Source organism: Fusarium keratoplasticum, chromosome 7, assembly GCF_025433545.1.
Source record: "Fusarium keratoplasticum isolate Fu6.1 chromosome 7, whole genome shotgun sequence".
NCBI lineage: Eukaryota > Fungi > Ascomycota > Sordariomycetes > Hypocreales > Nectriaceae > Fusarium > Fusarium keratoplasticum.
In genome coordinates, this window is record NC_070535.1 from 1,186,172 (window position 1) to 1,199,137 (window position 12,966).

Consider the following 12,966-nt stretch of genomic DNA (forward strand, 5'->3'; position numbering starts at 1 on the left):
GACTGACCAGGTCGTTGTATACTAGCAGCACTTCGCGTTACTCTCGCTTGGTGCCCACTCCCAGTCCCCACAGCATGGACAAGCTATGATGCTCATTCGCGTGTCTGTTGGCCCAGAAACATTGAAAGGCATGACGTAACATATGAGACTACCCTCTTCATATCGATCACACGGGAGCCCCCTCCATATTCCATCGGCTCTGACACCAAACATGGCTCCTACGAGATCTCACCAAGCTTGTACACACCCCCAGCCTGCTCAGTTTTCCGTCTTCCGGCGTATATCTGATCCATCGTGCCGTTACAAATCCTCGTCCGAATTATAAGTAAAAGGCCCAGGCCCGTTTGGTTCCAGCTCCCTCAGATAAGCTTCATGCGCAAGCCGGGGAGACTCGGCGGGTAGGGGATCTCTGGAATAGCTCCAGCTTAGTGTGGGGAACTCTTGATACTTGAAGTCCACCCCTACCTGGGAAAAGGAATGCTTGATTTCTCCATCGTCACAGACCTGCCTTGAGTCGCATCGCAAGTCTTTGAGGTTTGGAAACAGGCCATTATCTCTCCTGGCATCGGCCAGACCAAGAAAGCCCCGACGAAGGCGTTCAGATGGAGGGGGAAACTCGGGGTCAACGAATGTAACAGATTGGATGCTTTGAGGAAGAAGATGCACAAGAAATTCCTCGTCGGATACCATTGGGCTTGATCCATTATATACCGAGTTGGTGGTAAGGAACAGCTCCTCCAACACGATGAACTGTTTTAAACTCGGCATTGGCTCAACTTGCGTGTCTCTGTCAAAAGCAACCCTGAAACGCATGTCAAGATGCAAGGATCGCAGACTTGAGCAGACGTCAGTGAGAAGTTCCACTGCTGTTCGCGGCTGCAACATCTTGGCCACGCTCTGGTCGACAGATGACCAGATAAAGGTTGTTTGGTACGAAAAGGTAGAAAGAGCGCTAGAGCACAAAGAAATGACCTTCTTGACATCAATATTGTCGTCGCTTCCATGTCCACAGAAGTAGACCCCTTTGGCACTTGGCATCTTGGGGTACGAGTCTCGAGGACCTACATGAACCGTCTCGAGATCTGGCGCAACAGCCAGGATCGAAGGAGGCACCGCCATTGCGTCAAGTGTTTTCAGAGGGATCCTGGTGATGTCAAGTGCGCTGGCTGCCGCAGGGAAGACTAGCTCCGGGAAGAGAAGATCGCGAAGAATGAGATGTTGTAGATTTGGGAGTAAGGCGACCAGAAGGACGAGAATCTCAGCCATAACAAGCCGTTGTACGTATTCACTGCTCGAGTCTCCGGGCTGAAGCTGTCCAAGTATGAAACTCTGCGAGATCTCAAAGCATACCGAGTGGCGTTCTGGCTCTTGGCACTGTTTTCTTCGTTCCCAAAAATGAGCAAAGTTGGTGCCCAAAGCGTGCAAGGCTTCTTCTACCACCTCTCGAGCATACTCGACGTCTAAGCGCAGCGATAGGTATTCATCCAAGGCCACGGTACACACCACTCGGGCGAGATCTGGCCGTGATGCTAGAGTCCGAAGAAAGGGCTCTACGCGTCGATGCAGCGATGTGGGCTGGCGACCAACCGGGATGATGAATTCGTGAAAGAGGACACCCTGAGCGACATCGCGGAACCGTCTCGAGACGAGACAGAGACTGGACAGAGCTTGACGGCCCTCCCAATATGTCGATGAGTCCGCAGATGCCGTTGCTTCCAAGCTTGTGGGCTCATGTAGGCTCCAAAATGGGAGGTCAGGTCGACCATGACAGTGGAGACAGAAGCACGCAAAGATGCGGTGCAGGAGTTCTGGTGCCAGGTTCTCAAGCCTAGCAGAGAGCAACCGTCTTTGATGACGCGTTAGAACCATTTCTGTTGGCTTTGTTTGGTCGTGAAGCTGATAACTGATCGAAACAATATCCGCACACACAAGCGAGGATGGTGGAAATTACCTTGATCTCGTGCCTGGGGCTAATTTCGCTTGCTCGTTTCATGTGCTCTGACTAAGCGCATATTGTGAAACATCGGCATCAGCCCCTGTCATCCTCCCTCAGCCCAGCTTGCTCAAGCACCTGTCCCATGCTCGTCACAGACTTTCACTCATGTGTTGTGAGTATGGTGCGAGTTCCAAAGGAAGAAGAGGCCCAGAAAATTTGGGTCGTAGAAGGAAACATAGCAATGTCCCTGGTTAGCACTTTCGGCCTTAAGGCCTTTGTTGTCGTGGCAGTCGGCATTATCGTAACCCAGCTCACTCAGCTCATCTCCAGAGCTGGCTAGTTAGCTAGCACACATGTTAAGGCCTTTCTCAGGGACATGCGACCGCATCCTAAGAGCAGTCATCACCCAGTGTGGCTCTCTAAGTTGACTATCTCTTACCCGCCAATGGAGATAGACATCGAGATTCCAAAATGCGATTGCAAAGTCCCGGGCCAAGTCACAAGACTGGTGGCAACAGGGCGGACTCCTTCTCGGCCATCTACAAGCGAGTCACCCGGTTTGGTCATACCCAGCGGCCGACCAACTCGCCAAGCATTGGCCTGAACAACCAAGGCACCGGTCCGACAACTCAGCGTAATTAAAAGCTCGAGATAATTGGATGGCGAATTCCGCTAATTCCGTACCATTTCGTCATTCCCTGCATCTCGTACGGGTGTGTGGCTTTTTACCCGTTGAATTGCAGGCGTCATCCGTCACCAACGACCTGGATACAAGGCTGTGCCATGTCCATCCCGCCAACCACTTTGGTGATCGTCTTCTCCACAGTGTCGATGCAAAGCTTGATAGAATCTTTCGAGATGAGTCTTTTCGCGGTACGCTCAATCGACCAAAGTTTGGGCAGTTATTGGATCATAAAGCCCCAAAGCATCCCCCTCTCGCCCTGGCTCTGCCACATGATGACGGAGTCTCAACTCTTTCCTGAAAGCTATGCAAGTCGAAGCGTCAATACGACAACTCTGGTGGTGGTTCGGATGCCTTCGATTGCGCGAGGCTCTCAGTGCCGCTCGCCTACGCGGAACATGAGCAACGAGGGCATTCAGCTTGACTTGATCAGGGCCAAAGCCTTTAAGAAGCCACCCAAGGGCAGCATTCTCGACAACCCTGGTGGACCTGGTCAGCCTGGAGTCCAAGAAGTCGCTGGAGCAGGCTATGAGTGAGGAACTCATGCTGCGTAATGCCACCTATATATACTGGCTAGGAAGCAGGCGTCCTCGTCGATCTCTGTTACAAATCCGAGAAAGACCACGGCCGGTTCATCTGGACACCATTTATCGCCAGAGATATGCTCTTCATCGTCGAGGCCCTTGACCAAGGTCATAAGATCAACCACTGGGATACTTCTTACGGCTCTGTTCTGGGCTATGTTTTTTTTGCCATGTTCCTTGATCATGTTGGACGTTTTGTGCTTGAACATGCCATGCACGTCAACTGCTAGTTCACCAGCGCCTGGATCAGTAGCACCCGGGACAGCGAAACGACAATTCAGAACCTGTTCGATGAGTGTGTCAAAGGAGGGCCTAGGTTATGCTCCCTGGCAACTATGAGGGTGGGACACTGTTGGGGATGGCTTGATGAGTGCTGTCGCCAACCGTATGGAGGGGTTGATCGGCAAGCCTTTACTCGATGACGACGGCGTATCGGGGGATTATGTTATCTCGAAGCTCAAAAAGGTCCTTCTCGAAAACCTCCACTTCCCGCGGGGGCTGCCCACCGCTACAAAGATAGCCGATTCCGACCTGAAGAGTGACTGGGCTACAGCCTTGAGGTTCGCTGAGGGTTCAACCCCTGCCGTGCCAGCCCAGACGGTTGCTGCCTGGAACACGGCCGTAGACACAGCGGTCCTGGGGATCTCGTGCAGCGACTCTTCCCTCCGTGTTGACCACCCGGACGAATTTATACGTCATCTATCGAGCCCATCTCGCGGAGAGTTCCATGCCTGGAGGCTTGGTTGATTCGAGACTCGTCTGTGCTCGATGCAAGTTTTCTGCCATGGGCAGTTTGACATGAACAAGTTTCGGAAGATTAGTATGACTTATCTTGCCCTCCTGGTAAACGGAGTCTACGACTCTGTCGCGCTTTTGAGGTACTCGTGGGAAGTCTGGGCCCAGGGGCTGGAGGAAGCGCACTGTGCGGGATGCCGTGCCAGGGACCAGGGGCCGTCAAATTAACCTTATGAATTCGGCAAGAACCAATGAGGAAACTCTAAGGGTCATTGACATGTAGATATGGCACGTGGGCACGGCTCGTTGTCGGGCCAGGCAGGCCAACTGGTGACGGATCAGTGAGTCAATGACTCACGGGACTGTAAACTATAATAACTGATGATTAGTTGGGAATTTATTTTTCAGCATCCCCTCAGGAATGACGGCATTGAAGGAGCACGCCGAGCGTTTGATGAGGCGCCGTTAGAAAGGGGAATGCTGGTGTACATGCTGGCCCGGGTGCAGGGCAACGGAAGCGCCCGTCCTGGATGTGAGGTGCCTCTTTGGCCGTCGAATCGCATCTATGTAATTCATGATGCTGTATTCTCTTCAGTTTTTCTTTTCTTTTCATTCGGAATGCGTGGGAGGTTGGAGCGGGTTTCTGAATTTTATGGTTGAGTCAAGACGTCAATGACATTCTGGTAATGACACGCTTATTGACAGTGAGGTTTGCCCCAAAATAATTCCAAGCACGTCTGACGAGTCCAAACCCATCCTTGTTGCTCACTGGTACTTCTGCCGTGCCAAGGCATCAGTTGGGTCGCCAGAGAGAATCACATTGGCGCTACCAATGGAAGCATCTAATATGAGCAGAGATGGCGGTTCCAGGTCAATAAAAGAACCCTGAAATAGTGGTCACCTGAAAATGGAACCACCCAGTTGAGCCTCAGCGCCTAACGAAACGAATACCTCAGCTGGGCGAACCATCCAGGAGGCAACCCAACACGGCTCTCCCAATGGTGGCACAAAGGCAGCCTGATGCACGGTATCTGCCTATGGCAAGTCACCACAGAGCCAAAAACCAGGATTCAAAGAGGGGTCACACAATCATGGCTGAAATGCACCTTGCAGACTGGGTGATTTCTTCCCCTTTGACCCACCCCTCCCAGGCGTACTACCATCTACGGCCACTTATCTAGGCCTGCACGCCTTGCTCGTAGGCAAACATTGGCTTGGCAGTTTCGCCGAGGCAAACATTTGCATTTGGGCTTCGTGCCAGAAGCTTCTGGGCTCTGCCCAACAGTGTTGGGAGGCGGTGCATATGTAAGGCAGACAGGCGTCTTTCACAGCTGTGCCGGCTTTGTTCGGTTCTTCAAATACCAGCTCACACGGCCCTCCTTGCCTTTTTACCTTGTCAACTTGCACTTACTTCTCAGAAAGGACCAAAGTGCCAAAGGACCAGAACACAGGCTTATTTTAACTTTACTGCAGACTCCACGCGATTCGTCCATAATCCATATTGCCGTAACCGTGGCCTCTTTATTGAATCCGACTTCTCGCTTTAATCTACGCCACATTGCTGCCTGAAGCACGCACGAACAGGATGTCCAATGCTCAGGATAGTTCCAATTCCAAGGAGGATCTGGCTGTCCAGATCCAGAAATGGAATGAGCAGGATAATGGAAGGCATTCATGGCTACGAGTAGGCTATCCTGTGACTATCTGCTGATTTGTACGCATCAACGTCGTTAACCGCACTGCCTTTCACAGATGCTACAGCAGACGGTGGAGGCCTCTGAGGAGGAGAAGCGCCGCCTGAAGGAGGCAAATGATCAGCTCACGGCTCAGAATAGGGACTTGAAGAATCATTTGGTGCGTATAACTTCCACTGCCGGGTCAGGCGCTTTCCTAATAGCAACGTGGCACAGAAGGCGCAGCAAAAAGAAAAAGATCCCTACGTCGCGGTCCTCGTCGACGGCGACGGCGCAAAGTTCCAGGACAGTTTCCTCCAAGACCCCGAAGAAGGTGCCACGAATGCCGCACTCGCGATCAGGCAACACGTTGCCGAATACGTCAAGGATACAGACCTGAGTAGTGATATAACCATCTTTGCCCGGGTTTTTGCCAATGTCAAGGATCTCGCTCACTCTCTCCGCCTCTCGGGAATTGTCAGCTACGAAGATAAATTTTTGAAATTTGTTACAAACTTCACCAATGCTCGTGCCGAGTTTGATTTCGTCGACGTCGGATCTGGCAAGGAGAATGCCGACTGCAAGATACGACGTGAGCTTCTGTCTCTGCTTAGCCTACTTGCACTTCACATCTGTACTAACCTTTCATTCAATGCAGGAATGCTGAAATACTATCACGATGATGTTCGTTGCAAGAAGATATTCTTTGTCGCCTGCCATGACGCCGGATATGCACATGATCTACGGCCGTATATCGACGACCAGGGGAGCCGTCTCGTACTTGTCGAGACCACCCCCGCAGCAGCAAGAATCAAGAAGCTCGGTCTTCCCATTATAACTTTTGACAATGTATTCCGCAGCGGTCTGCTTCAGAACGAGACCAGGGTTATTCCCCAATCTCCGCCCAAGCAGATTACTTCTCCATCACCTCCGCCTCGTGCTCAGCCGCCGGCTGCAACGACGACAGTCACGGCGACCACGACGACAATCAGATCGGGTAATGGAGGTATATCCACCAAGTATAAGGGGAGCTATGCTGCGGCTGGTGGCACCGGAAACCACCAGAATATTGATGTCGGTACGACCAAGGCGAAAGCACTCAAGGTCATGGAGTTCAACCAGGACAATGTACGCCTTGATCCGCCTGCCAGGATGCCGGGCAACACTCCAGCTCAAGATAGCTACAAACGAAAACTTGCAGAGGCAAGAAATCAAGCGTTTTGCAATGGTCACTATCTCAGCGGCACCTGCTCGTGGGGACCCCAATGCACCAGGGAGCATGACACGAAGCTCACCGCAGACGAGATGGTCATCCATCGCTACAAGGCACGCAGTTGCCCGTGCTTCGTCGGGCCTGGGTGCCCTGACTTTGCCTGCCCCATGAGCCACCATTGCCCGCAGGACCCGTTCTGTACACGGGGCAACGAGTGCAAGTTCAAGAACACCCCCAAGTTTGGCGACATGCATCTGACCAAGGCGGGTATGAGACCAGTGTAAGTGAAACTGGAACGTACTGAGGACTTTACTGACATTCGTCAAGGAAACGTTGGACTGAGGGTTGCGAGTTCCCAGAGCCGATAGTGACTTAGCCGCAGTTGCGGGCAAAGCTCAACCCCCAATACCACCCCCAACACCACCTCAAAGATTGATACTCGGACTCGGATTGGCATGTTGGCTGCATGGTTCCAATGAATATTAGTCACTAGATATCCTTCAAATACATTGTCACCCACTGCTGCCACCCACTGTTGGTTCTACTGTACCCAGGCCATCAATCCTTTACAGTCAAGCCCAGGGTAGACACACACAATCTCAGCCAATACCAGAGCTGCTAACTTCGACTCCATTCCAAGCGCTCTAACCGGAGCAACTTCCGCTTACTGCAAACGGCCAGATGACGAAATGGAACCCTTGAAGGGAACGGCCCCGCAGTGGAGGGAACAACACGTGTCGACTATCGGCCAATGGCCTCGTGTCGCCGAACTGGGTTTCTCCACGGACATGGGACAATACTCCGCTGAGGAGACGCAATTTCCCATCCTGGGGCTGGACAAGATTTATCTAGGTCGTATGACATTGGAGATAGAGTTCCGGGTGCGCCTGGTTGCATGGCACCACGCTGACTGGGAGTAGTCTGATGGGCCACGGGACAGAGATAGCACTAGTATATATAACGCCCGCTCGCCGGTCACTGCGGAGCCGCAACCGGCACGGCACGGGCAGAAAGAAATCACATTCCGTCTGATAATTACAGTACCTAGCAGGAAAAACATGATGAGACCAACGAGCAGCTTGATGAGGAGTGCGGTCCTCCGGGCCTCTGTGAGACCTGCTGTGCGCAGCTCTGCTATTGTGACGCTGTCAGCAGCAACTCGAGTCAACGTCCGAAACTTCACCTCTACCCGGAAATGTCTTTGCGGAAGCTGTGCCAGCTCGAGCGGCCAGGCTTGCGCTCGTCACAGCCGCGTTGTCCCCAACACCAGCACCATCAACGCGAGCAAGACGGCGGCGTACGCGACAACAGCAGGACCCGAGATTCCCAAGGAGCAATGGGCACAAGTTCTTGAGCAAGTTGGCGGTCGTATGTTCTATCCCCGAGGCATTGTTCAATGTGACGAACGAACCAAGAAAGGCTGACTACCTACCTAACAGCTGTTCAGTACAAGCAGATTCCCGTCCCCAAGCCGGCTTCGGATGAAGTCCTCATCAACATCAAGTACAGTGGTGTTTGCCATACTGACCTACACGCCGTCAATGGCGACTGGCCTCTCCAGTCCAAGATGCCCCTCGTTGGCGGACATGAAGGTGCGGGCGTCGTGGTCGCGCGGGGTGAGCTCGTCAAGGACATCGAGATTGGCGACCACGTCGGTATCAAGTGGCTTCATGGCTCGTGCATGAGCTGCGAGCAGTGCCGGCAGTCAAACGAGTCGCTTTGCTCGACTGCTTCCCTGTCTGGTTACACTGTTGACGGCTCATTCCAGCAATACGCCGTCGGCAAGGCGGCCCATGTTGCCCGCATCCCCAAGGATTGTGACCTTGCCGCAGTCGCGCCTATCCTGTGTGCCGGTCTGACTGTGTACAAGGCCCTCAAGTCTTCCGGTGCCCGGCCCGGTCAGCATGTTGCCATTGCCGGTGCTGGTGGTGGTCTTGGTGTCTTTGCTATCCAATATGCCAAGGCCATGGGTCTGCATGTCACGGCTCTCGACGGCGGCGAGGAGAAACGCAAGGTCTGCCTTGAGCTTGGTGCCGACACATTTGTTGACTTCAAGACTTCCAAGGACACCGTCGCCGACATCCGCGCGGCTTCTGGTGGTTCTGGCCCCGATGCCGTGCTGCTTCTGGCTGCCAGTGAGAAGCCTTTCCAAGAGGCGAGCCAGTATGTCAAGAGCAAGGGCACTATCGTCTGCGTTGGTCTACCAGCCAATGCTTTTGTCAAGGCCCCCGTCTTTGATACCGTCGTTCGGTAAGAAACATAGTCATTAGACTCTTAGGCATCTCCTTTGCTAACTAAGTATACAGCGAGATCAACATCAAGGGAAGCTATGTGGGCAACCGACAGGATACGGCCGAGGCCATCGAGTTCTTCCGGCAGGGCTTTATCAAGGCACCATTCAAGTAAGTCGGTCAAATATGAAACAAGAAATGCCTGCTAATTGTTGTACTCTAGGGTTGTCGGCTTGTCGGAGCTCCAGGATGTGTATGACTTGATGCAAAAGGGCGCCATTGCTGGCCGCTATGTGGTGGACACCAGCAGGTAGGCGTACCTTCTTTCGCTAGGTAGATTAAGACCCCAAGGTCGGCTTCTTAAGGGAGGCAAATTGAAGAATGAAAAAAGTTGAACCTGAACTGCTAGCTTCTCGAGTAGATGAATGATGATGACACTCAAGGCCGGTTCCCAGGGAATGGGTTGGGGATGCACGCCTTGACTCTCGGCGTGGCCTCTCAGTGAGTAGATGAAAATAATTAGATGGTTAAGTAGCGAAAGAATCGAAGCTGCGGCTAGTTAATCTAAGAATCTGTTCGGTGTTGACGCTAACGTAGTTGAGGCTCGTTGGCGCGTCCGAGACACCATAGCATACGCCCAAGCTTCTTGGCGTGAAAGATACCGTCCCTAGTTAACTGATAATTAGTGCAAACTGGAGTGGAGAGAACCATCTGGTCAACTTGCTGGCTAATTCCTGATGATTAGCTTGTGCGACACTCGACTCCATTTCTCTATCGAGCCCATGAAACACCAACATAGGTATGATACTGTGAAACATCACAACTTCCCTTGAACTTGCAGGCTTAAGATTACTGCTGTAATGATGCCGTCTTGATTTACACAAGAGATGCGCTAGCGTACCCGAGCCGGTGGTAAGAAGTAGCTCTCAGACATCTACGGGTGGTATCAAGAGAACATGGTGTTTTCAACTTGGCTAAGAGAGGGTCATATACATGACGGACAGCGCGCACTCTTGGAGAGAATATTCAACAGCATCAGGAGGCGAATGACATTGCCACGGATGCTTAATCATGGAGTGCCTCCACTCTCAAACGTTGCCAGCATCTTTCTCATGGCTGTTCCATCCGAACCACCGGGTGCTCTGCCGTAGATAGATTCGCCAAGCATGTGCAACTGCATCGGGAATTGGTGATCTTGATAGTGCTCGATGATGTCCTTCTTTTCAACTCCAGACATCAAATTCTGCCACTGGTCTTCGTCCATGCAAAAGTCTTCGCACTCTTGTTGTTTCTCAGGTGTCCACCACGAAGGGAGTAGTGCCTTCTTCGACCTGGTTATCTTTTGCATGAATCGCCTGAAGCCCTGTAGAATATTTGCAGTAGATGTTGTCATCGTCGACACCCCCCTCGAGAGTGTACATGTCGTCGACGCGGAGATGGTATGTGTCGAGAAGCAGTCGATACACATCCTTCTCTGGACGATTGTGGAGGTAGGTGCCATTGTCCAGACGAGTGAATGGGTCGGGGATGGGCTCGTCTAGTCCCTTGGGCGGAGACACGCCCTCATTTCCAGACCCAGAGGCAGAAGCAGACCCAGCTTGCTTGCTGCAGACCTTCTTGTGTGCCTTCCAGTCTGCCTTCTGGCAGTCTCGGCTGCAATAATGCGTCTGCTTGCACTTGGCACAGTGCTTCAGGGACACTTCATCTCCGCTCTTATTGCACTTGTTGCAGGAAGCGATTGTGAGATATTAATAGGTATGCAGTGAGGACCTTGATAGAGAGACAGAAACGTTGGTGGCACGGGTTCGGTTGAACAGGTGCGGATCCGCGGATGGTGATGTTTTGGTGGAACCTTGAATGGTGATGAATGCCGAAGGTGGTGTGGACACAAACTGGTGATTTGTGGATAGAAGCGAGCCAATCGGACGACACTGCGGGGATTGGGAATTGGGTTTTACCTGTGGGGGTCACGTGGGACATCATGTGAAGTCCTTGCTCGTCACAGGGGCACATGAATCCCCTGATTCTCGGATCTACGTATGGAGCCTTGTTCTCGGTCACATCCCGTGATGCAACAGTCTAGGTTACTCGTAATGTGGAGCGAGCTGAGGCGAGTCAGAAACAACGTGCAGGAGCATGTTTCAACGAGAACAGCCCCTGTCAGATGCTGCGCCTGAGCGGAGTTGCTGGGGCTTGGATTTACGGTTATTGACCGAGGGTTTAATATGAACACAATGCCAGATTGAATTAAGCATGATGTATGGAGTGCCGACTCCACGGGGCAGTGTTTGAGAAAGATTCAAGTTGATGAGCTGGAGTGTAGCAAGCGAGCCAGGGTAGCCCTGATGCTTCGGTCCTTCGTTTATCTGAGGCGGTCAGCTCGCGAGATCTGCAGTGCATAATTTGGGTCACTCTCTACCCTGGGACATATGCCGTAGTGGATTCTACTATGATACCAGAGGTACTTTGAGGGGATGTATCGACTTGATGTTGCATCGCATCAGAACGTGGGTTATGCATGGACAAGGCAAAGAAATCGCCAACGTGAACTTACTAGCAGTCCAACACCTTGGTGAAAGAAATCCGATCTGGTTTGCTTGGTTTCATAAGCCACATATCTACGAACTTAGGGGGAAACCGACCGTTATCGCGCCGAAAGCGACTTGAGCTGTGACTCTACCTGTTGATTGGCATATTAGGATTTGCGAGGAGATAAACCTAATTTTCTCCCAGGCCGAATTTCAGACTCGTCCTAAAGGAGGCTTCTAGAAATAATAGAAATAGGGTTAAGATTCGGGAAAGACGAGAGGTCTCGGGCATCAGGCCTCCCCCTTGCTTTGTGCTTTTCCTTGTCTACTTAAGTAAGACCTACTAAAGGCGCAACCCATTGGGTCCTTAGCACATTGAATCTCACCTGGTGATCTATAGAAGTATATGAACTAGTTGGAAGTTCGATATCTCGTCATTGATATTCGCGGGCGCTCAACTAGCTCTTTGTGGTCCATTGGCCATCACCATCAAGTGATGGCGCATGAGCCTGTCAAGATATGAGGAATTAACTCAAAAGAAATTTTTTCGTTTTCTTTGATCGTTATTATTATCTACAATAAGGACAAGAAGCCATCAGCCACAGCAGTAAAAGACACAGTTATCCATACATAACGGCATCAAAACCCAATACCGTAAAAGAATTCTTTGATCATCTGCCAAGGTCACCTCGACATGATAAGAGACTGTGTCATACCAAAAGCCGGTGCCTACACCTAACTCAACGCTTATGTTTACGCCCTTCTCTCTTGCGTAAGTTGCTCCAGCAACCTAACGGCTCTACGAAATGGGCGGCTTCTAAAACTGGACGACTACCCAATTGTAGCAGAGTTTTTCAAGTTAGGTTCTTGGATTGTGTGACTGATGCGCCTTTAGGACCCGTGCTACATTGAATCAATACTTAACCAATGAAATTCTCCGAATGCCGGATATGATCTGAGGCACGAACCAGTTTCACCTGTAAGACTGGGTCATGACTTGTAATAAACGACCTGTCCCTTGATTATCTTGGATCTTGATACAAAATCCGTGTCGATATTCAAGCGTGATTCAGGGGTTCGCCGTACCGGAGAACCCCTCCGTTCCATTCGAAATCCGAGGCCTCAAGTTCCCTCGATTGAAAGTAGCCAGTTGACACGATTCCGGGCAAGGCAAGTCATTCCCCTTCGCCATAGAAACTGCGTAAAACATTAAGTTTTCAAGATAGAGTTATTGGGAGATATGTCAAGTCCCTTTTGCAGTATTGAGTCATCAATTGACTTTAGGCTGTCATGATTGAAGCTCCAACAACAGGTCAAGGGGCCGCCCAACCTGTGATTCCTGTTGATTATTGACAAGATGTTGGAATCTTCTGGTTCATTGTTG

At 51.5% G+C, this 12,966-nt stretch overlaps 5 protein-coding genes across 5 annotated transcripts; 3 read left to right on the plus strand and 2 right to left on the minus strand.

Moving 5' to 3' along the window:
• Nucleotides 1-300: 300 nt before the first annotated feature.
• On the minus strand, nt 301-1,869 carry NCS57_00953800 (uncharacterized protein; the record flags this gene model as incomplete). The annotated part of the gene is made up of 1 exon (XM_053059309.1): nt 301-1,869. One exon carries the CDS (start codon nt 1,867-1,869, stop codon nt 301-303), a length of 1,569 nt encoding a protein of 522 aa, XP_052911380.1.
• A 1,147-nt stretch (nt 1,870-3,016) lies between these two features.
• NCS57_00953900 (uncharacterized protein) lies at nt 3,017-3,432 on the plus strand (the record flags this gene model as incomplete). The annotated part of the gene is made up of 2 exons (XM_053059310.1): nt 3,017-3,110; nt 3,203-3,432. The coding sequence occupies 2 exons, from the start codon at nt 3,017-3,019 to the stop codon at nt 3,430-3,432; spliced, it is 324 nt and encodes a 107-aa protein (XP_052911381.1).
• A 2,090-nt stretch (nt 3,433-5,522) lies between these two features.
• On the plus strand, nt 5,523-7,199 carry NCS57_00954000 (C3H1-type domain-containing protein; the record flags this gene model as incomplete). Its single annotated transcript, XM_053059311.1, has 5 exons — nt 5,523-5,633; nt 5,690-5,791; nt 5,848-6,202; nt 6,269-7,103; nt 7,151-7,199. The coding sequence occupies 5 exons, from the start codon at nt 5,523-5,525 to the stop codon at nt 7,197-7,199; spliced, it is 1,452 nt and encodes a 483-aa protein (XP_052911382.1).
• Nucleotides 7,200-7,881: 682 nt separating this feature from the next.
• NCS57_00954100 (Alcohol dehydrogenase 1) lies at nt 7,882-9,368 on the plus strand (the record flags this gene model as incomplete). Its single annotated transcript, XM_053059312.1, has 4 exons — nt 7,882-8,191; nt 8,263-9,073; nt 9,130-9,225; nt 9,278-9,368. 4 exons carry the CDS (start codon nt 7,882-7,884, stop codon nt 9,366-9,368), a joined length of 1,308 nt encoding a protein of 435 aa, XP_052911383.1.
• Nucleotides 9,369-10,346: 978 nt separating this feature from the next.
• NCS57_00954200 (uncharacterized protein) lies at nt 10,347-10,759 on the minus strand (the record flags this gene model as incomplete). Its single annotated transcript, XM_053059313.1, has 2 exons — nt 10,347-10,707; nt 10,755-10,759. 2 exons carry the CDS (start codon nt 10,757-10,759, stop codon nt 10,347-10,349), a joined length of 366 nt encoding a protein of 121 aa, XP_052911384.1.
• Nucleotides 10,760-12,966: the final 2,207 nt, after the last annotated feature.